The 23,703-nt window shown below is 52.1% G+C and overlaps 3 protein-coding genes across 3 annotated transcripts; 1 reads left to right on the forward strand and 2 right to left on the reverse strand.

The window, feature by feature from the left end:
• Positions 1 to 8,777: 8,777 nt before the first annotated feature.
• H1-10 (H1.10 linker histone) lies at positions 8,778 to 10,365 on the forward strand. The gene has a single exon (XM_082060057.1). It carries the CDS (start codon positions 8,901 to 8,903, stop codon positions 9,543 to 9,545), a length of 645 nt encoding a protein of 214 aa, XP_081916183.1. The 5' UTR covers positions 8,778 to 8,900; the 3' UTR covers positions 9,546 to 10,365.
• A 2,917-nt stretch (positions 10,366 to 13,282) lies between these two features.
• Positions 13,283 to 15,677, reverse strand: LOC309443308 (histone H2A type 2-B-like). Its single transcript, XM_082060096.1, has 2 exons — positions 15,641 to 15,677; positions 13,283 to 15,560 (listed from the first exon to the last, which is right to left on the reverse strand). The coding sequence occupies exon 2, from the start codon at positions 15,492 to 15,494 to the stop codon at positions 15,114 to 15,116; it is 381 nt and encodes a 126-aa protein (XP_081916222.1). The 5' UTR covers positions 15,495 to 15,560; positions 15,641 to 15,677; the 3' UTR covers positions 13,283 to 15,113.
• Positions 15,678 to 17,310: 1,633 nt separating this feature from the next.
• Positions 17,311 to 23,627, reverse strand: HMCES (5-hydroxymethylcytosine binding, ES cell specific). Its single transcript, XM_082059993.1, has 6 exons — positions 23,399 to 23,627; positions 20,579 to 20,722; positions 20,095 to 20,214; positions 19,391 to 19,551; positions 18,817 to 19,009; positions 17,311 to 18,422 (listed from the first exon to the last, which is right to left on the reverse strand). The coding sequence occupies exons 1-6, from the start codon at positions 23,579 to 23,581 to the stop codon at positions 18,216 to 18,218; spliced, it is 1,008 nt and encodes a 335-aa protein (XP_081916119.1). The 5' UTR covers positions 23,582 to 23,627; the 3' UTR covers positions 17,311 to 18,215.
• Positions 23,628 to 23,703: the final 76 nt, after the last annotated feature.

The following is a 23,703-nucleotide window of genomic DNA, read 5'->3' on the forward strand; positions in this document are numbered from 1 at the left end:
GTCAACAGCTACAACCAGCACCCTGAACATGTGAGGGTGTGATGGCCCTGCCAGTGGGTGTAACTGTGGGCTTGGGGCAGGTGTGGGGCTGGGGGGCTGCACCCCTCTGAGGGCTGGGAGCCGTTTGCAAGCGCAGTTGTGGTTTGTCGGCTGCTGGTGCGAATACAAAAGCTGCGGAATTGAACATCTGTGCAGCGGGGGCTGGGGGGAGAGAGCGACATCACAGAAATGACAGGCAGGCGACACGGAGAGGCCGAGCTGTGAAGCCCAAGGTGGGAAATCTCGGATCGTGCCCTGGTGGCAGCACCACCTGGGGGGAATTTGGGACTGGATGTGTCAATGAATCACACAAAATATCAGGGGTTGGAAGGGACCTCAAAAATTCATCCAGTGCAATCCCCCCACCGGAGGTTACACAGGAAGGTGTCCAGGCGGGTTGGAATGTCTGCAGAGAAGGAGACTCCACAACCCCCCTGGGCAGCCTGGGCCAGGCTCTGCCACCCTCACTGGGAAGAAGCTTCTTTTCAAATTTAAATGGAAGCTCCTGTGTTCCAGTTTGTACCCATTGCCCCTTGTCCTATCACTGGTTGTCACCGAGAAGAGCCTGGCTCCATCCTCCTGACACTCACCTTTTACATATTGATAACTATTAATGAGGTCACCCTCAGTCTCCTCCAGCTCCAGAACCCCAGCTCCCTCAGCCTTTCCTCACACGGGAGATGCTCCACTCCCTTCAGCATCTTTGTTGCCCTGCGCTGGACTCTCTCCAGCAGTTCCCTGTCCTGCTGGAACTGAGAGGCCCAGAACTGGACACAACTGTTCTGCATCGCAACCTGTGCCGACCCCCGGCGGGACCCCACCAGCCAGCCCATCAGCCGCTGCCGCAGCCACCGCGGGCGGGCAGGGTGCCAGACCCAGCCCTGCGCACCTGCAGCCCCAACCGCTGTCCCTGCTGTCACCGTCACCGCTGCCACCCCCGCTGTCACCGCTGTAACCCACCGCAGCACCCGGGGGGCACAGGCCCCCTGCCCAGCACACACCTGTGGTGCTTGTAGGGACATGTGTGCTCATAAGCACAAAAATCGGTCCAGGACTCTAGAAGTACACAGAAATATTTTTAGCTAAACATTTGTGTGTGCGTTTTACATACTGTAAGGCATTTACACAGTCACGTGTCTACGTATATACTTATCAGAACATCTTTTGCTCTCTAACTCACAAAAGAGCCAGGAAGAACCAGAGCACAAACAAGAGTGCACAGAATGTGCATGTCTGTGTGTTTCTGTATTATACAGACACATACACTTTGCTACATTATATATGCCAAGGGAAAAGATTATCTCACACAAAAATATGGCTACCTGCATATATATTTTATTTCTATATATAAAAGCATTTAAGTATTAATTTATAGAGATGATATAGGTATATAGATGGAATCATAGAATCATTATGGTTGGGAGAGACCCTCGAGATCACCAAGTTCAACCATAAGCCACCCCTGGCACTGCCCCATGTCCTGAGAAACTCATCTCTGTCTGTTCAACCCTCCAGGGATGGTGACTCCAGCACTGCCCTGGGCAGCCTGTTCCACAAGCATATTATCATACTATTAGTCTAGTCTGTATATATGTAATATACAGATCTTATATAATTATTCTATTCTATTCTATTCTATTCTATTCTATTCTATTCTATTCTATTCTATTCTATTCTATTCTATTCTATTCTATTCTATTCTATTCTATTCTATTCTATTCTCTGTATAATGTATAAAATATGAAATATACGGATCACATATAATTATTCTATTCTATTCTATTCTATTCTATTCTATTCTATTCTATTCTATTCTATTCTATTCTATTCTAGTATAATGTATATATGAAATAATAGAGATCTCATATAATTATTCTATTCTATTCTATTCTATTCTATTCTATTCTATTCTATTCTATTCTATTCTATTCTATTAATGTATAATGTATAATACATGAAATATACGGAACTCATATAATTATTCTATTCTATTCTATTCTATTCTATTCTATTCTATTCTATTCTATTCTATTCTATTCTATTCTATTCTATTCTATTCTATTCTATTCTAATGTATAATATATGAAATAATAGAGATCTCATATAATTATTCTATTCTATTCTATTCTATTCTATTCTATTCTATTCTATTCTATTCTATTCTATTCTATTCTATTCTATTCTATTCTATTCTATTCTATTCTATTCTATTCTATTCTATTCTATTCTCTGTATAATGTATAATACATGAAATATACGGAACTCATATAATTATTCTATTCTATTCTATTCTATTCTATTCTATTCTATTCTATTCTATTCTATTCTATTCTATTCTATTCTATTCTATTCTATTCATGTATAATGTATAATATATGAAATAATACAGATCTCATATAATTATTCTATTCTATTCTATTCTATTCTATTCTATTCTATTCTATTCTATTCTATTCTATTCTATTCTATTCTATTCTATTCTATTCTATTCTATTCTATTCATGTATAATGTATAATATATGAAATAATACAGATCTCATATAATTATTCTATTCTATTCTATTCTATTCTATTCTATTCTATTCTATTCTATTCTATTCTATTCTATTCTATTCTATTCTATTCTATTCTATTCATGTATAATGTATAATATATGAAATAATACAGATCTCATATAATCATTCTATTCTATTCTATTCTATTCTATTCTATTCTATTCTATTCTATTCTATTCTATTCTATTCTATTCTATTCTATTCTAGTATAATGTGTAATATATGAAATAATACAGATATTATATAATTATTCTATTCTATTCTATTCTATTCTATTCTATTCTATTCTATTCTATTCATGTATAATGTATAATATATGAAATAATACAGATCTCATATAATTATTCTATTCTATTCTATTCTATTCTATTCTATTCTATTCTATTCTATTCTATTCTATTCTATTCTATTCTATTCATGTATAATGTATAATACATGAAGTAATACAGATCTCATATAATCATTCTATTCTATTCTATTCTATTCTATTCTATTCTATTCTATTCTATTCTATTCTATTCTATTCTATTCTATTCTATTCTATTCTATTAATGTATAATGTATAATGTATAATACATGAAATATACGGAACTCATATAATTATTCTATTCTATTCTATTCTATTCTATTCTATTCTATTCTATTCGATTCGATTCTATTCTATTCTATTCTATTCTATTCTATTCTATTCTATTCTATTCTATTCTATTCTATTCTATTCATGTATAATGTATAATATATGAAATAATACAGATCTCATATAATTATTCTATTCTATTCTATTCTATTCTATTCTATTCTATTCTATTCTATTCTATTCTATTCTATTCTATTCTATTCTATTCTCTGTATAATGTATAAAATATGAAATATACGGATCACATATAATTATTCTATTCTATTCTATTCTATTCTATTCTATTCTATTCTATTCTATTCTATTCTATTCTATTCTATTCTATTCTATTCTATTCATGTATAATGTATAATATATGAAATAATACAGATCTCATATAATTATTCTATTCTATTCTATTCTATTCTATTCTATTCTATTCTATTCTATTCTATTCTATTCTATTCTATTCTATTCTATTCTACTCTACTCTATTCTATTCTATTCTATTCTATTCTATTCTATTCTATTCTATTCATGTATAATGTATAATACATGAAATAATACAGATCTCATATAATTATTCTATTCTATTCTATTCTATTCTATTCTATTCTATTCTATTCTATTCTACTCTACTCTATTCTATTCTATTCTATTCTATTCTATTCTATTCTATTCTATTCTATTCTATTCTATTCTATTCTATTCTATTCCATTCCATTCCATTCCATTCTATTCTATTCTCTGTATAATGTATAAAATATGAAATATATGGATCACATATAATTATTCTATTCTATTCTATTCTATTCTATTCTATTCTATTCTATTCTATTCTATTCTATTCTATTCTATTCTATTCTATTCTATTCTAGTATAATGTGTAATATATGAAATAATACAGATATTATATAATTATTCTATTCTATTCTATTCTATTCTATTCTATTCTATTCTATTCTATTCTATTCTATTCTATTCTATTCATGTATAATATATGAAATATACAGATCTCATATAATTATTCTATTCTATTCTATTCTATTCTATTCTATTCTATTCTATTCTATTCTATTCTATTCTATTCTATTCTATTCTATTCTATTCTATTCTATTCTATTCATCTGTGTATATTTATATATATAAAGAAAATATTGTGTGTGAGGTCCCCAAACATCTCTCAGTATATGTGTATATATGTGGGAAGAAAAGAGAGAGTGAGAGCCCCTAATACCTTCCCCCATCCACTATCTAAGTGTATATGTGTATATATGTGTGTGTGGAGCAAAAGACAATCGTGTGTGTCAACAGCTGTTTCTCCGTATATAAATATATATGTGTGTGTGTATGATGTTTACAGGAAGAGAATTGTGAATGTTAACAGCTAAGTATATATCTATATATGTAGAGAAGTGCATGAGAACAGCACTCTCTCTATAGAACACGTGTATATACATATATATATATATATACACACATGCAGAGAGACAATAGTGTGGTTTTGTGTAAACAGTATGTGCTTTAATTTTTTTGTATATATATATATGTATAGATGTATAGCAAGAGAGTAAGAATTATGTGTGTGAACAATCTGTGTGTGTATATATATATATATGTATATGTGTAGCTAGATATTAATCTATATAGCAAGAGAGAGAATGTGTGTGAACAACTCACTGGCTCTCACTTTATATATGTACCTATGCAGACAGTGACTATGTTGTGCACGTTTGTGTGTGAACAGCTCTCTCCCCCTTTCTCTATATGTGTGTTTGTGTATATATCTATTTTTATATATATTGACAAAGAACTCTGTGTGAACATCTCTCACATGCTCTCTCTCATATATACGAATATATGCGCATATATGTATATATATCTCTCTCGCTCAAGACAGAAAGTGTGTGCATGAGAGGAGCAGCATTATATATGTATATATGCATATATGCATATTTTTATATAGTAAGAGAATTATGTGGTATGAACAGCTCTCTGTATATATATGTATGCATATATGACTTTTATATTTATATTTATATTTATTTATTTACGTTTATATTTATATTTATTTACTTTTACATTTATATTTAGATGTATACTTAACCAGAGAATTGTGTGTGAACAGCTCTCTAAGTATACATGTATGTAAATATGCCATGAATTACGTGTGTTTGAGAACAGCTCTCTGTTTACATATACATATATTACTATATGTGTGTATATCTATATCTATCTATCTATCTATCTATCATCTATCATCTATCTATCTATCTATCTATCTATCTATCTATCTATCTATCTATCATCTATCTATCTATATCTCCATATGGAGGGGGGTCACATGTGTGAGACAGAACAGCTCTCTCTGCATATACACGTATATATTTATGTATATATAGTGCAAGAGAATTTGTGTGTGAACAGCTCTTCTGAAGTATTTATATGTATATACATGTAGTGAATTACCTGTGTGTACGCAGCTCTGTATACAGAGTACATATGCGTACATGTGTACATACAGCAAGAGAAAGGAGTACAATGTCTGTGAGAACAGCTCAATATACAGCTATATATATATATACATGGAGAGAAAATAGTGTGTAAGCAGTGCTCTCAATCATATATGTATATATGCATATATAAATTACATGTGAACAGTCTGTATATAAGTATACACATATATATGTATCTATATAGAAACAGACAGTATTGTGTGTGAGAAAACCTCTCGCTCACTCTCATATATGTATATTCATATATATATATAGAGGGACTATATAAGCACACACATATATATATATGTGTGTACATTTATGTACCCCAGAGATTATACATGTATGAGGGAGATAGAATGACAGAAAATGTGTTGTGTGTGAGAGAATAGCTCTCCTCCTTTTTCTCATGTCTATATGCATATATATCTAGAGAGAGTGAATGTGTGTGAACAGCCCTTGCTCCCTCTGTATGTATGTATCTATGTATATAACAGGAGAGAATATATGTATTGGTGAACAGCTAAGTGTAGATGTACACAGTGTGTATGGGGCTAGTGTGTCTGTGTGTGAAATCCCATGGGGGGTGTGTGTATGTATATATATGTGTGTGTGTGTATATATATATACACACATACACATATGTGCATAAAGAGGTCAAGAGAGAGACAAAAGTGTGAGAACTGGTCTCCCCATACCAGTAGAAATGCATACATTATGCATACATGTGTGTAGAGTGAAACTGTCTGAACAGCATGCACTCTTACCCCATCTTTTATATATCTATATATATATAAAAATATATATATAAAAAATATATATAAACGCATATATAGTGACAGAGAACCATATGTGATCCTCTTGCATTCTCTCTCTCTGTATATATGCATATATATACTGAGAAGTATATGTGAGGTGTCTATAAGTATGTATGCCTATATATGTGTGTATATATAGCAAGATTGTGTGAGAACAGTTAACTCTCAGTATGTGTATAGATGCACATACAGTGTGAGAGAAGTGTGTATATGTGTGAACAGCTCTGTTTATACATGTATATCCATATATGAGAGAGACATGTATGCAAACAAGACTCACCCTCTGTGTCTATATGTCTATATGTACATACAGGGGGAGAATGTGTGTGTTTTGGGGCTATTTTCTCCCATCCTGTGTCTCTCTCCTTCTTTGAGAAGCACAGATACACACACAGCCTCCCCCATATATGTTATTCAAATATTTATATCTTCACCTATGCATATGTGTGTTCTCTTTACCCCTCTTGGGGGATGCGCTGGACCCTCCCTCACACCCCTGCCCACCCACCGCATATTCTTTAAATATTTATATCAATATTTTAAAAATACATACCTGAGGGGATCTGTCTAAGTATGCATTTATTTTTCTTTTAAACGTACATACAACTATTCCAATAAATAACTCCTATATATTACATATCTATAATGCACACATGACCTACGTGCCCCCCCCCCATACAACCTATAGCTCACCTGTGTTAAGTTTCCATCTGGTTACAGCGTTAGATCTACACGTAGACATTGACCTGCTGGCCTGCTCCATACGCGTATCTATACATTCCAAACCCCCCCCGCTACAGCCGTGCAATGTCCTCCCCCTCCTGCCCGAGGCCGGACGCAACTCATCACGGGGGGGCTGCTACGGAGGGTCAGAGCCCCGCTGGTGTGCGGGGGTCTCTGCAAAGGGGGGCACAGGGCACCCCGCTGCAGGGCGAGGGGACCGGGCAGGATCCGGGGCGGCCCCAGGGACCCCCCAGCACCGCGGGCAGCGGGGGCTCGTCCCCGGGAAGGGGGGGGCCGGGCGAGGGAAATGGCGGAGAGGAGCCGAGGAGGAGGAGGAGGAGGAGGAGGAGGAGGAGGAGGAGGAGGAGGAGGAGGAAGGGGAGGCGGCGGGGCTGTTGAGTTCGGCGCGGCGTGCGTGGGCAGGAGGCGGGTGCGAGTGTATGTGCGGGTTCTACATGCGTGTGCATGTACATGTGTGCGTGTGCGCACCCTGTGCGTGTGCCCGTGTCCTCGCACGCGCCCCCGCGCACTCACACCCCCCGTACGCTCCCCTCCCCCCCATCCGGATCCCACCCCCAGCTGCTGGGGGGAGGGACCCGGCCCTGGGGCTTTGCAAGGGAGGGGCTGTGCATTCCGACCCTCCACCAAGAAAGTCTCGTCCCCTCGGTGGGATTTGGGGAGTGGGGTGTATTTGGGAGCGGGTTCATAGCACCGCTGCTGAACCCCCAGCCCATGCAGAGCTGCAGCCTGCGAAGGGGCAAGAAGTCCCCCAACCTCTCGGTCCGCAGGGGCTGCAGCGATTCGCGCAGCCCCCGGACTATGCCAAGCCGGGGGTCCCCCCCACCGTGCCCCCACCGCCAGCCCCCTGGGACCCGCGGCGCTGTCCGCATCCTCCGCTGCGGGGCGATGCCTGCTGGAGAAAAGGGGGGGGGGGGGGGCACACCGGACACGCAGGGCTCCCCGCCTCGGGGGCCCTGTCCGGGTGGCCGTGGGGGTAGGGGTCGGTGGGGGGCGGCCCCCGTCACCGGGGCGGGGACCCCCGGCCTCGGCGCGGCGTCTCCGCGCTGCTGCCGCCGACCGCGGGAGGGCGTCGCCTGTGTTAGTTCCCTCCGGAGAACGCGGGGCCAGCGCCGCCGCCGCGGCCCCCCGCTGCCCGCCGCCACAACCCCCGTGCGGCGGCCCCTCTTGGGCAGCGGGCGGCGGCGGCACCGACGCGCGGGGGGGCCGCCGCGGGGCCCCAGCCGCCGCCGTACCAGGGGCCCCTATCCTCGCTTTCGCCGCCGCGCCGGGCGCACCCCCGAAATCACGGCGGGGGGCGGCGGGCGACGCGCGGCGGGGGCCGCGGGGGCGGCGGCGGGCTGGGGGGGGGCCGGGCGCAGGGCACGGGGCGGGCGGGGCGGCCGGAGGGGCCGCGGCGGCGGCGCGGGAGCCCCGCGAAAGGGCCCCAAGAAGCACAAGTTGGAGCTGGCGGCGGACCAGGCTGTTGTTGTTCTCAACGTGGTCCGCCCCGCGTCCATATAAAGAGGCGGCGACGACACCCGCCCCACTAGAGCGCGGCGGCGCGGAGCAAAGCGGAGTCCGATAGAAGCGCGGCCGCTGCCCGCCACGCCGCCCCTGCCCGCCCCCGCTCCGCGGCCCGCGCCCCCTCAGCACCATGTCGGTGGAGCTAGAAGAAGCCGATCTGCCCCTGACCGAGGCGGAGGAGTTGCCTCTCTCTCCGGAAAAGAAAGCGGCCGCTAAGAAAGCAAAAGGCGGCGGCTCGTCGCTTTCGCCGTCGAAGAAGAAAAAGAACAACAAGAAGAAGAACCAGCCAGGCAAATACAGTCAGCTGGTGGTGGAGACCATCCGCAAGCTGGGCGAGCGCAATGGCTCCTCGCTGGCCAAGATCTACAACGAGGCCAAGAAAGTGTCCTGGTTCGACCAGCAGAACGGCAGGACCTACCTGAAATACTCCATCAAGGCGCTGGTGCAGAACGACACGCTGCTCCAGGTCAAGGGCACCGGCGCCAACGGTTCCTTCAAGCTCAACAGGAAGAAGCTGGAAGGCGGCGGCGAAGGGGGCGCGGGCAGCAGCGCCCACAAGAAGGCGACGGCCTCCACGTCCCGGCGGGCGGAGAAGCCGACAGCCAAGAGCAAGAAGCCCGAGAAGAAATCGCACAAGAAAGGAGCCAGCGGGGCGGCGGCGAAGAAGGACAAGGGCAAAGCCAAGAAGGCCACCAAGAAGGGAGCCGCGTCCCCCGGGGGCAAGAAGGTAAAGAAGTCCGCAAAGCCCAAGGCGCTCAAGAGCAGGAAGGCATGAGAGCGGGGCGCAGGGAGCCCCCGCCGCCCCCCGGACTGTGAGCCCCGCCGCACAGACTGCTCTGAGGACGGACCCCCGGGACCCGCTTTGTCTTTGTGTTGCTGACTCGGCTCCGCAGCCGCCGCCGTGCGCGGTGAGCGGGGCTGCGGCCGCCCCAGCACCCCCTTCCCCCTCTCCGCCGCCTTATTTTTTTCCATCCCCCACCCCGGGGCTTCTCCCCGATCGCGCCCTTTTGTTTTCGGCCGTGCCCCTCCCCGCGTGTAGACAGTCCCCGGCTCTCCCTCCCCCTTCTTTCCCCGGTGCTTTACAGGGATTTTTCCCGCCCGGTTTCCATAGCAGCCGTTTGGCGGCGGCGCCCCCGCTGCCCCCCGCGCCACGTGGGCCGGGCTCCCGCCGCCCGGGCCCGCTCCGCGCGCGCGCCCCGCCCCTCGCGCCGGCCGCCCTGCGCCTCCTCCGGCGCGATTTCGAAAAGCCACGGCGCCCCCTATTGGCTCCCGGGTCCCCGCTGCCATGGCAACGGCCCGTTGGGCGCCAATTGGCTGCCGCGGCGTCCGGCCGCTCGTGACGGGGCCGGCGCGCGCGGGTTGGCCGCCCGCCCCCTGGCGGAGCAGCCCGCGGGGCCCCTCGGGCCGCCGGTGCAGGTCGCATCTTCAATAATGGCCTTTCTAATTTTTTTTTAATCGGTTTTGAGTTAGTTTTGGTTATTTTTTGGGGAGGGTGGTTTTGGGTTTTTTGTTGTGGTTTTTTTTGTTTTTTCTAATGTTTCCGTTATTTTTTTTTTTTCATTTATCGTCGTTTCAAATAAATTGTTAAAAAACGCCGTGCTGTCGTGCGCTCCCTGCAGGCACCGCGGAGCGGGCAGGGCGGGCGGGGGCAGCGGAGCCCCCGGGGGGAGGCGGGAGGGCCCAGCCACGCTGCGTGTGTCCCGCGGAGGAGCGGGGGGGCCCTGCTGCCCACGCAGGTGTTGATGCGGCAGAGCAGACCCGGGGGGCTGCACAGCACCCATGAGAGGGGCAGGGAGGAGAGGGGGTGAGGATTCCCTTGCCATAGAGGGGGAGCACCCTGCAGCACAGACCTCCCACAGCACCCACCTCCATCCCTCCCTTCCAGCCGCAGCTTCAGGGAGCTTTTCCCCAGGAGCTGGGGCTCCGCCGTGCACACACAGCGCTGCGAGCAGCGGCCCATCGTGCACCCTGCGCCTCCATCGCTGTGCCTATTTATAGCTTGCGCCAGCGAGGTTGCATAAAGCCCTGCAAGGGATCTGGGCCATCTTGTTCTGCCTGTCTGCAGCAGCAGGGGCTGAGCCTGCAGCTCCGTGCTCCTTGGGTCCCGCGGCTTATATTGGGGTTGCAGGAGCAGGATGGGAAAGGAGCCCAGCCACATATTTGCTCTCCGCAGTGGGGCAGGGAGTGCTGCAGTCGCACTGTACCCCACAGGTCAGCTGTGGTTAAGCCCACAGCAGGGCTTTGCTGTCACCCCAGGGTCCTGCTCAGCTGCCTCCACCAAAGAGGGAGGAGAGCATCACCCCAGAGCATCAACATGCTCCCGCTGCCTGGGGAAATACAGCACCAATCAGCCCAATGCACAAGGGCTCCAGGAGGAGGGGACAGAGGAACAGCAGCCAGCTGGAGCCTGGGGACAGCCAGGCCCTTCCAGCACTCCCAGGAAAGGAGCAGCCCCCTTCCTCCTGGACCCAGGCCCCTCTACAGCCGCTTCATCCCTGTGCCTCTTGGAGCACAAGCAGAGAGAAGGGAAGCACGTTTGCTCCCTGAAGAACTGTCCATCAGCTAAATTCAGGAAGAGAAGCCAGTTCTGCTCCCGGGGGAGACCAGCAGCTTTCTGCTGTTGGGGGGCTGTAGCCTCCCTCCAGTCAGTATTTGGGACAGGCAGCCCCTGTACATCTCACACGGAGCCCAAGCAGCTGCCAGCGCCCTCAGGTACCAGGAGAGAGCTGCTGCGTTCCAGCTGTGACCTGCAGTTGTCTCCTTGGTCAGCAGATGACACTGCAGGGTTTGAAGGGATGGAGGAGATGCCACCACCCAGGTCTGGCCAGTCTCGACCTGCAAGGCTTGACTGGTAAGGAGCGTTACCTGGAAGGTGAACCACTGCTGGCATTCCCATAGGCAGCTGTGGGCGGCGGGAAGGCAGAAGCGTGACACATCGCGCTGGTCCAGCTGGAGCCGTCACCTCTTGGTCGGAGGGAAGGCAGCATTTCACTGTACACACCAGGACTGTCGGGGGCTGCAACACGAGCATCCCCGAGCACACTCCCCCGAGTGCTGCCGGCCGCAAGGGCTGGGCGCTGGAGGGAAACCCAGTCCTCGACTTCCAAGGGCAAGTGACTCCAGTCTCATCCCCCAGATAAACACAGCAAGTCCCAGAGCCGGTGGAGACTCTGCTGCGCATGGTGAGATGCACAGCAGCTTCCAGCTTCAGGTCTATGCTGTCTCACCTTCGGGTGCCCGGAGGAGGAAGGGGAAGAGCCCTGCAGCCTCCCTGACCTCTCCTGGAGGGAAGGACAGACCAACGGACACCCTTTCAGGCTCACATGACCTCTGGGGAAGGCTCAACTCAGCCAAGTCCTTCACATTTTATGAGCTCAACTGCTCTGGTGCTACAAAAGAGCCAGGACCAGCAACGCTGCTCCAAGAAGCCACAAGACCAATCTCTTGAAGGTGACAGAGTCCGTTCCAGCTTTCTAATAAAGACCAAAACTTCCGCTCTCCTGGTCACGATGATATTTAAATGTGAAGTTGAGGAGGTGATAAAGGCCAAGCGCTTTAGCAACGCTTGGCCAGACAGACAGGATTTCCCTTGGAGCAGCCCAGCTTTTCCAGCTGGTCCATCACGTGGGTGGCAGAAGAAGTTGAACCAGCTGGAGCTCAGCACTGAGGGCACCACATCTGCCACCAGCTCCCAGTTACAGCTGCAGGTGTCACCCTGGGCAGAGCCACACAACACTGGGGTGGTTACAGAGCTACTCGGCCCCTGGTGCGCAGGGCAGCAGCCCAACCTGTCCCTGTTCCCTGCACCAGGGCACTCCCAAATACTTCATACTCTCTCCTGCCTTGTGTTCTGGCCAGCACATTTGGTGGGGCAGAAGGTGGCACCTACAGAGATCAGCCTTAGCAGCTCCAGTCTGACCTACACCGTCCCCAGCCCAGCCCTTGCCACCACCCAACCCTGATCACGCTGGAAGGTGTCTAAGCCCCCCCACAACCCTCCCTCCCAAACCCAAGCTGGGAGCAACTCTGCATTGAGGACCAGTGACCAGGACAGCAAACTGGGAGACATCCCAAGAGAGAGGGGGCTGTAAGAAACAGCCCCATAGCTCCAGGCCTTCTCCCTCCCCATCAGGATCAGCTTTTCCCATCTGACCTCCACAAGCCCATCTCTGCCTGCAAGGTCACCCAGAGGGGCCTGGGCAGCCCGTGGGGTGGGGATGACACCTCCAGCATGGGAGAAGGTCCCAGGTCCTGCCTCATCCCCTCTGCTGCTCCCAGCCATTCCCACAGCAGGGAGAAGAGCAAGAAAAGGGTTTTATCTGTTCCCACAGGTAGAAAAAGACTATTTGTTCAAGTGAAGGGCAAGCAGGACCACTGCTAGGCCAGATCCGGTGCTTTACTAATCCTTCCCCACTTGGAGAAAACCAAGCCCAGATACCAAGCTGCCACCAGAGTCTGCTCCCGCAGACCGCTGCCAGATTCAGATTTGGAGAGGTGACAAGACACAGCACATGTGACAGCATTCAACAGGGAACCAGTTTAATCAGATATTGGGTTTGCACCGTTCTTTTCAGTATCACAAGTTCTGCATTTTTCTAAGAAATACAAAGCACTCTCGAGTTGTACAGAACACTGGTCCTAAAGAAAACATGAGGGAGAGAACAAGACACTGATACAGACACATCAAACACCATACTGGGCAGTGGAAACCCCTTGTCCCCACCTTGCCCACGGTCACAGTCACGTCATGGGAGAAGAGAACCTGGGGGCCCGTGACACAGCAGCGCTGTGGACAGTGCCCCCCACCCACCCCAGGCTACCCCAGCATAACCACAGGGCACATCTGCACCCCCATTAGCACAACACTAACGAACACGCCGCTTCCACGTTCCACAACGGAGTGAAAAACCCCTTCATAAAACCAGTTGACAAGCATCCAGATTCATCTACTTTAGGTAGTAAGACTCAGAGCCAGGGTAAATTACTTCATCCACAAGATCAACATCTGATTCAATAGGCTGAAGACATGCTACTTACAGCACATAAATAGAAGTTGCTTTTTTAAACTTAAAAAACATGTTACAAAGGTCTACAGTCGGATTGCCTAGACACTGCCGCATGCACACGACTATCGGCCTCCACAGAAGCGGCTGCTCTGGGCAGCGAGGAAAGCTGTCTCTGCATCAGCTATTCCAGGCGTCACGGGACAGCTAGCCTGTCCCCATGCTCCCACAGTACCCACACAGGCATTAAATAAATACGGTACTAGCTGTGAGTGAGTTTTAACACAAACTGTAGGGTTTTTTTTTTAAAAAAAATAATATATTAATCCATAGAGGGTAACAGTTAACAGATAGCATCATCACTTTATTTCTCAGAACCAGAAATAGTGTTGAACAAACAACAAAAAGAGCCACATCATGTCATTTCCAGAAGTGCACGGGTAGCTCTCAGCGACACGAAGGGATTGGATTCCGCAGCCGGGAGAGCAGGGGAGCGGCGGCAGAAGATGGCAGCTTAGCTCCCAGCGGGCGCCTGACCTTGCGACGCTCTCCGAGGGGATTTGTCACCGCACCCTCCGCCCCACCCCGCGAGCAGGACCCACGGAATACGAGGCCACCAAGTCCCCCAGCGCCCACTAAGCCAGGGAGCTGCAGGACAGTGACTTTGCAGGGAGGTACCCCCAAAAATAAGAGACTTTAAAATAAATAGGACCAGAGCTTCTTTACAATAGGCAACGCACTAGCTTTACCATGAACAGAACTAACAGTCACTTCTTGCCAATGGAGAAAGTTTGCCTCCTTTTCACGTTTTCCAGCCCCCTGCCCTCCCCGCTGCAGTGCTGCCGGGATGGCGTTGCTGGCGGGGAGGGCACAGCAGCAGCCAGTCCCATCCTTGTGCCAGGGCAAGCACGGAGGGCTGGGGGGGGCCCTGCATGGCCCCAGGGCTGGCAGAGGGGACAGGCAGCTAGGGGTGCCCGTGTCCATCCCCACGCCAGCCAGAACAATCCTCAGCAGCTACCAGCAGCTTTGCACCATGACTCAACCATCCAGCTCCACATGCCACCACCGCCAACAGCCGTGATCCAGGTGCCCCCTCCAAAAAATGCTTCTTCCAGAGGGAAGAGGGGCAGAGTGGGGGCACAAGCAGGGCCTGACCCCACTCATGCTCCCCTAGCACCCTGCAGCCCAGGCTGGGGGACTAGTGGAGGGCTGGCAGGGTGCTGCCAGGGCTCAGCACCCAGCCCGGGCTGGGGGGTAGGACAGGAACCCCCAGCCCCACAAGGAGGACAGGCAGGGTACCAGTGAGGAGGTAGGGCTGGGAGGGGAGACAGGGGCAGCGCTCACTTCTTGGAGCTCTGCGTCTTCTTGGGCAGCAGCACGGCCTGGATGTTGGGCAGGACGCCACCCTGGGCGATGGTCACACCGCCCAGCAGCTTGTTGAGCTCCTCGTCGTTGCGGATGGCGAGCTGCAGGTGCCGCGGGATGATGCGCGTCTTCTTGTTGTCGCGGGCCGCGTTGCCCGCCAGCTCCAGGATCTCAGCCGACAGATACTCCAGCACCGCCGCCAGGTACACCGGCGCGCCGGCGCCCACCCGCTCCGCGTAGTTTCCTTTCCGCAGCAGCCGGTGCACCCGGCCCACCGGGAACTGCAGCCCGGCCCGCGACGAGCGCGACTTCGCCTTGGCCCGCGCTTTGCCACCGGACTTCCCCCGGCCCGACATGGCCGGCAGGCAGCGGCCCCTCGCCGCCGCCGCCCAAGAAGCGCCACGCACAGACGGTCCCGGCGCCTGCAAGGAGATAAACGCCATTACACCGCGCTGCCGGGCCTGGGACCCGCCGTCCCCGCCCGCTCCCGCGCCGCCCTTACCCACAGCCGCCGCCGCTCCGCCCTGCGCGCCGCCCGCCGCCGCACTGCCAGGGCCGCCGCCGCCGCGCCGCGGATATCCCTGCCCGCCCCGCCGCACGACGCTTCCCATTGGTTACTGCCGCGGCCGACGTGGCGCTGATTGGTCGCTGTGCTGATCCCTGATTTGCATAGGGCTCGCAGGGCCCCGGCTCCGCCGCGGGGTCGACGCCGAGGGCAGCGCCCGGCGGGGAGCGACCCGGCTCGGCACCTTGATCCGGGGCGGTCCCGGTTCCCAACCGGCCAAGCCCGGCAGCAGCCAGGGTTCCTCTACACGCTGGTAGTTGCTTCCTGGCTGGGCCAGGGCCGACGGGGAGCGGTTTTGGCCGGAGGCCCCGTGAGTGTCCCGGCATCATTGCTTCTCACCGCCTGCCACTTTTGCCTAAACCCAGAGCCCTCTCACCGGCCGGAGGGAGAGTGCCAGGACCTGCGGCTCGGGGATGCTCCGGGGGGCTGGACCCCCCGATGGGGGGAGCTCCCCCCATCGGGGGGTCCAGCCCCCCGGAGCATCCCCCCCCCCGCCTGCAGCGAGTGCTTCCCTCCCTGCCAGAGCATCATGCATCGAAGGGGAAAGTTGCTCCCAAGCCAATTTTGGGGGCCAGGTCACACCAGGTTAAGTGCAGACAACTCCTTGGCAGGTAGGAGCAACCACTGCAAACGGCATTGAGTGAGCAACCAGCCTTCAGTTTGAAGGTGGCGTAGTTCAGCAAGAACACCTCATTAAACCCTCAGTGTAGTTTTTCTCGGTGGATGATACTGCTGGTGTTCACAGCCTGGAGGGAGATAATCTTTACCCTGCATCTTTGCATTGTCCCTGCCTCCCCAAGGGAAGGATCGTGTTCCCCAGAGTGGGAAAGGTGAGCATCCCCCATGCGTGCTCAGCATCTTCACTCCTGCCACAGCAACTGGAGACCTGAAATGAATTTGAGATGAGCCGGTGACCTTTGGAAAAGCCTGATCTACAGCCAGCACTGACCAGGCCGGCGCAGCCGAGCTGCTCACCCTGCAGGAGTGATGGCCAGGCAGGGAGAGAAACCTCCCTTGTGGCTCCTGCAAGGACAGGCACCGAGGTGACAGCCCCAGCACCTGAAAATCTATTCATTTTACCAGGAGCTGCTAATGCAGTGACTCAACAGCCTCAAGTCACTGCAGGAGCGATGAGGAGCCAGCTAGCAACAGGCTTTCTGGCTAGAAATCCTAATCCCACCCCAGCTTCCCATAAAGCAGGAGATCTCCAGGGTTCAGCTGCCTCCATGGCACGTGAGGGATTCAGAGATGGATTTGGCTCTGAGAGCACCCAGGTCTCCCCAGTTTTCTGTCCTGTAGCTCCTGCCCCAGCTCTGCTGTCCGTCCCCAGTGACGTGCCCCAGCCACAGCCACCCCTGCAGCTCCCCAGGGACACATCATTTGAGAGGAGCCCTGAAATAAATCCCCGGGGGGTATTTTCCACTGGCAAATGGAAATGCTCCAGCAACATCGCCCTGCGGGTGCCCTGTGAGCTCAGCAGCTGTGGCTGGTCTCCCGCGCAGCAGATGGAGCGGAGATATGAGCTCTGCCTGCAAAACAGGAGCAGAAGGGCCGCGGTGGGCAAGGGGGACAAAGACACACACACGGACAAGGGCACCGCGCAGCCAACCAGTTAATCCCATTTTATTGTTTCCAATAAAAGTGAAGTACTGTTTTCCAGCAAGGGTCCCACCGTGTAAGGCTTTTGGTCTGCAACATCTGGCTCTGTTTACAAAATCCCTGACCTCAAAAACAACCGCCCCGTGCTGTTCTGTAATGGCACTTTGGTTATCCGGGCTTTAATGAATGACCTTTATGAACAAGGCAGAGCACATCCCTCCACAGATCAAGAAAATCCTTTCTAAGTCCTCAAATCCCATTAACGAAATGCCTGTACAAACAACGTGACCAAGACGTGCTGTCCCAACCCGCTGCCCGCAGGGAAACCCAAGCAAAGCCCAGTTCTACCCAGGCCCCGCTTAAACATCTCCCTGTTCAGGAGCCTGGAATGCACATGGCAACACGGGCCGACTCTGGCAGATCTTCCTGAACCTGGGGTTTCCTCCTAGGATTTATTGCATGTTCCTCTGTACTGCAGCTGTCTTTCGAGAGAGCATTCAAAAGGAAATTGGTACAGAATCAATACGGAATTACATAGAAAAGAGGTAACGGTTTAATACACAAAAAAAAAGGGAAAAGAAAACAGGAGATGTGAATGCTGTCAGAGGCAGAAGAGACTCCTCCTCAGCAGGCTGAGATGCTTCTCAAGGCTTTATCTGTGACCCCCAGGGAGGGAGGCCAGCAGGTTATATCCACTCCCATCAGCACAAGACAAAGCCAAAACCTTAAAAGACAAACACCAACCTTTAACAGAACACGAAGAACAGAGACAAACAACCTAGAGCATCAAATCAACACCTGAGAGGCTTGGAGAATCTCAACAGCCACCTGTGAAGCCTTCCAAAGAAAATGTTCCTCATTCTGCTTCAGCAAACCAGGAGGGAGAAGGATGGCCAGCCATCCTAGACGGTGCTTACACCTTGCGCTTCTTCGCAGCCGGCTCTGCCTCCCTCCCCAGCCACTGCTGCAGGAGACCTGCGCTGGTCTTCTTGGGCGAAGGGCTGTGGATGAACTGACTCTTCCACCTGGGCAAATCGTTTTCTTTCTTCCGGGGGGAGCCCTCCTGGGAGCTTTTTAACCAGCTCAGCATCGCGTTGCTGGGGGGGGTGGCTTTGACCTCCTAGACAGACAAGAGACGGTGGGAGAGAAATCAGGGGCACAGAGCAGGGCAGGAGCGGCAGGGGATGGATCCACAGCCCTGCCCGCAACCAGGCACATCTGTGGGAGGCTGCCCCACTGCTGGGAACAGGCTCATTCCAAGCCCCATTTCACACGGAATTCGCTTCATTTGGCAGAGAAACGCCGGCAGAGGGTGAGAATTTATCTCTGGAAGCAGAGGGAAGGGAATCTGTTCGGGGCTCTGCGCTCAAGCACAGGCGTAGGATCACAGAATGGATTGGGTTGGAAGGGACCTTCAAAGCTCACCCAGTCCAAGTCCTGCCCCCTGCAGCCTGGCAGCACCGTCCCTGCCCAGGGATGTCACCGCGGCCAAGCCGTCCCCTGCCCGCCCTCACCTTCTGGGCTCCCAGCTCGATGGGCGCGACACACTCGGGTGTGTTGTTGCGGACGCTGTTGACAAAGGTGGACACTGGGTGGAAAACGACGTTCTCTGTAGGCTGGATGAGTTTAACCGCTTCTTGGGTTGGGACTTCAGCAAAGTCCAGCCATTTCCTGATGGCCTCGTCCCCGTCCAGGATGGCTGGCATCCTAGGGGACATCACAGTCAGAGGCAAAGCCCGGTGCCAATACAACAGGGCAGGGTGGTAAACGCCAGGTTTGTAAGCTCGCAACGAACCAGCAGCTTGGGGAAAAATACAGGGAAAACTGAAACAGGCAGAGAACACATTCGCTTTGCCCAGGTAGCTGCTTTGCTGGAGGAGGCGGAGGGGCCCGATGGCCACCCACAGGGGCACAAAGACGGTGATTTACGGAAAGGGTGCAAGCCAGAGACCAGAAACGAGCTGGTGATGTTGTAGCATTCGTCTCCCTTGCCTCCCTGCCCGCACGCTGCCAGACCGGCGTTTAAAAGCACAACTTTCCTCCCTTGTCCCCCCACAGCCCTGCAGCCGCCCCCCGGCCTTCACTTGCCTGTGATGGATGAAGCTGACGTCCTTGGAGGCGTCCACGGTGATGATGGTGTAAGTGTACAGCGCCTCTCCTCCCGCCGGCGGCTCCCAGCAGTCGAAAATCCCAGCCATGGTGAGCAGCCTCCAGCCCCTCCATTCCTCGTCTCCATCCTTCCCCTCCGCCTGCAGGACAAAGGTCCCAGCGCCCCGGTTGGTGCCGACCCAGGGGCAGCCAAAGCTTCGCAGACCTGCCAGTGCCGCAGCAGGTGACTCAGATCTAAGCCACGAACTGATCTGGGGACTTTCCAGGAGCCTTTCTACTACTTTGAGGCAATTCCAGGAGAGATACCAGGAGCTTCATCTTCCCACAGGCAAGCCAGCACCCTCCTTCCCCTCCGAACACCCCAACCGCTGGCTCAGCTGAAGGAAAGAGGTAGCGAAACCCCCAGCCCAGTCCCCTGTGAGATGTATCGCCCACCCATGCAAATATCCGGCATGCGGGGAGCAGCAAGCGTGACGGCGGGGACGCTGCGGTGGCGTTTACAGCCTGGGGACCGCAGGGGTTACAGCACAGGGATGCCGGGGTGCTGAGCCCACCGCGGGATGGAGCCCCGTTGGGAAATAGAGACCCCAGAGAGGGGCGCAGCTGGAGGGAAAGGGGCTTTTCCCCTGGCAGCTGGAGGGAGCAGGGGCTCAGAGCCGGGTGTGAGTGTTCAGACTCCGTACCTCGGCGTCCTTGCTCTGGGGGAAGTAAATGAAATACGGCTGCTTCCCGCCGCTGTGCTGCTGCCACTCGTAGAAGCCATCCGCCAGGACCACGCAGCGCTTGCCCTTGAGGAGGGGACCCTGGGGGACAGAAAACACAAGCGAGACGTGAACAGCAGCCCCGGGCAGCCTGCGAGGGAGGATGGGGCTGCGGGACCACGCAACCCGCTCCCTCCCTCCTGGGGTCCCCTAAAGCCGCCCCGCGGGGTGCACAAACACCACCACCCAGCGATGCAGTGAGGGATGAGCTTCACCGGCAACAACCGTTTCAGTTCTTCTATTTTAATGAAATCTGCCAGCCGTGCAGTACAGGGACTCACTGAGGAGCATCCTGCCCTGTGCTGCAGGGAAACGGTGACCGGGACTCGCTCGGGAGATGCTTCACCTCTGGTTTTGGTGGCTACAAGATCTCTTCGGGCTGGCCAGAAAGAGAGCAGCAACCCACCTTGTAGGAGGACTTCTTCAGCATGGTATCGCTGCGGCAGTTGGAGGTGTTGAACTGCATTTTGGAAGGGTCGTCCTTGTTGAACCAGGAGGGAACCAGGCCCCAGCGCATGTCCATGAGGACCCGCTCGGAGGAGTCGGCATCCTTTCGAACGACACAAGAAACGCCTCAGGTCAGGGACCACAAGCACCCCCACAGCTCCAGAGGGGTTCGCTGAGCCCGGGGGAAGCGGCTTCTCCTCCTGCAAGGGAGGAACAGGCCGGTGTCTCTGCCAAGAGCTGAGCTGGGGCTCACGGCCCCTTCAGCACCAGGTGTGCCTCTGCTCTTCGGCACAGATGCTACTCGCAAACCATGCAGAAACAGCCATGAATTCTAACCCTTTCCATATTCACAGTATCACAGTATGTTTGGGATTGGAAGGGACCTCAAAAGATCATCCAGTCCAATCCCCTGCTGGAGCAGGAACGCCCAGGTGAGGTCGCACAGGAACATGTCCAGGCGGGTTGGAATGTCTGCAGAGAAGGAGACTCCACAACCCCCCTGGGCAGCCTGGGCCAGGCTTTGTCACCCTTACTGAGAATAAGTTTTTTCTCAAATTTAAGTGGAACCTCTTGTGTTCCAGCTTGATCCCATTACCCCTTGTCCTATCATTGTTTGCCACCGAGAAGAGCCTGGCTCCATCCTCATGGCACTCACCCTTGATATATTTATAAACATTAATAAGGTCACCCCTCAGTCTCCTCTTCTCCAAACTAAAGAGACCCAGCTCCCTCAGCCTTTCTTCATAAGGGAGATGCTCCACCCCCTTAATCATCTTCGTTGCCCTACGCTGGACCCTCTCCAGCAGTTCCCTGTCCTTGTTGAACTGAGGGGCCCAGAACATTAATCTTCAGCAAAAAGCACAAAAATATTCTGCAGGAATAAATAACTGTCTCAGCGAGGCTCACCCGGCGACTCTCTGGAGGAATGAATGCAGGTGGTTTTTTTCAACGGGAAGCGCCTGGATACGTGAGCTCCCTGGCTCTTAAGTAACCGGTTATGGCGGGCTGGTGTCACGGTCCTCAAACCTTCCCTCTTTAAAGCGAGCGTCCCCTGAGGTGTAAGCCTCACCCTCGTTTTAATAGCGTGATTTCTGCGGACCTGGTTCACTTTCACTCCTCGCGCTTTGCATATTATCTGCGCTTGGACAATGGAGACGGTTTGCGGCTTTCGGTTCTCGCCCAGCTCGCTCTCGCTTTCTGCCCGCGGCTGCAGCCCGGGCGAGCGGGGCCCTGGGGCACCTGCTCCCAAAGAACCGCAGTAGTGATTTATATATATATACATATATATATGTATATATACACACACATATATCTACTGTAAATGTACATAGAATTATTTTGGATGGAAGAGACCCTCAAGATCATTGAGTCCAGCCATTACACCAGCCCTGACACGACCCCATGTCCCTGAGAACCTCATGTCCGTCTGTCCAGCCCTCCAGGGATGGTGACTCCAGCACTGCCCTGGGCAGCCTGTTCCAATGCCCCACAGCCCTTTGGGGAAGAAATTGTTCCCCACATCCAACCTCAACCTCCCCTGGCGCAACTTGAGGCCGTTTCCTCTGCTCCTGGCGCTTGTTCCTGGGGAGCAGAGCCCGACCCCCCTGGCTCCAAGCTCCTTTCAGGCAGTTCAGAGATCAGAAGGTCTCCCCTCAGCTCCTGTTCTCCAGCTGAACCCCCCAGGTCCCTCAGCCGCTCCCATCACACTTGTGCTCCAGCCCCTCACCAGCTCCGTCCCCTTCTCTCAACTCTATAAATACACATACAGGGATGTGTATGTGCCCAGCTCTGTGAAGTCCTCCAGAGCCTCCCACAGACGAGGGGCAGCACAAGGGACACCTCACACCGCACCTGTGACCCAGCAGCTGAAGAGATGCACAACCCAGAAGGTGTCAGCCGTGTGGGACCCCCAGGCAGGACAGGAGGGCACTAGGGATCCCGATGGCATCACCCACAGCACCCCAAAGTGTCCCTACCGCCACGTCCCACCCCATCCCCTGTGCCGGTAACAGCTGCAGGAGCAGCGGCCCCTTTGGCTGCCCCACCAGCCTGGGGGGGAGAGCGGAGGGAGCCCAGATTGGGGTGTTTCAATTCGGTGCACCCAGCTTCACCCCGCTGAACACCAAAGAGCAGCAGTTCAGCGGGCACCCCCTTCTGCGGAAACCAAACGAGGCGCACAAGCGGGTGCACAGGCTGCTCAGGTTGTCTGGGGAAGGTCTGGTGAGGCTTAAATTAGCCGGGATAACGGTCACCCCAGGTGCACAGTTATTGTACAGCTCTGATGCCGAGATGGTTTTTGTCTACTTTCCCCTACTAATGCAGCCTGGACACACTCAGAAGCATGATGAAATGAAAAAAAAAAATCCCCAGAAAAACAGAATAAAGCCAGCTGAGACAATCAGGAAAAACAACCTACCGCAATTAATCACTTATATATGAATATTTGCAGAAAACACAACACAATGCTGGAAGCACGGTAGCGATCCCCCGCCCTCCTCACGAACAAGTCAACACTAACAAGGAGAGACATCTTGGCAAGTAGAAAAACTCAATACCCGCCACGTACGCTGAGCAAAGAGAAGCCAAACGAGCCGCTCCAATTCGGATTGGGCACCGCACCACCCCGGGAGGCACGGCCCCCAGTTGAAGCCCCAGGACCCACGGCAGCCAGGCAGATTTTGAAGCGGCAGCAGCGACCAGGATGCGGCCCCGCCGGCCTTGTTTTGGTTCGGCCGGACGGGAGAGAGGGAAGGAGGGAGGGACGAAGGGAGGGCGGTACCTGCTGGAGGTGCCGGCGGGAGAGCAGCACCGGCCCGCTGGACTGCGGGCCCTTGTTGTACGAGGGCCGGTACCGCTCCGCCCGGATCCACTCGGGCTGTCGCCGCTGGCCCGCCCTGTCGCGATATGCGCAGGCCCGGCGGAGGTTGTCGGCACCCAGGGAACAGGCGGTGCGGCCGCACATCCCGCCGGCTCTGCGGGGGACGGGGCCGGCTCGGAGCTCCGCCCGGCGCGGGGGCGGGACCGGGGGTGGATCGGGGCAGGACCGGGGGTGGGTCGGGGCAGGACCGGGGGTGGGTCGGGGCA

The sequence above is a fragment of the Streptopelia decaocto genome (assembly GCF_964273445.1).
Source record: "Streptopelia decaocto genome assembly, chromosome: 8".
Classification (NCBI taxonomy): Eukaryota; Metazoa; Chordata; class Aves; order Columbiformes; family Columbidae; genus Streptopelia; species Streptopelia decaocto.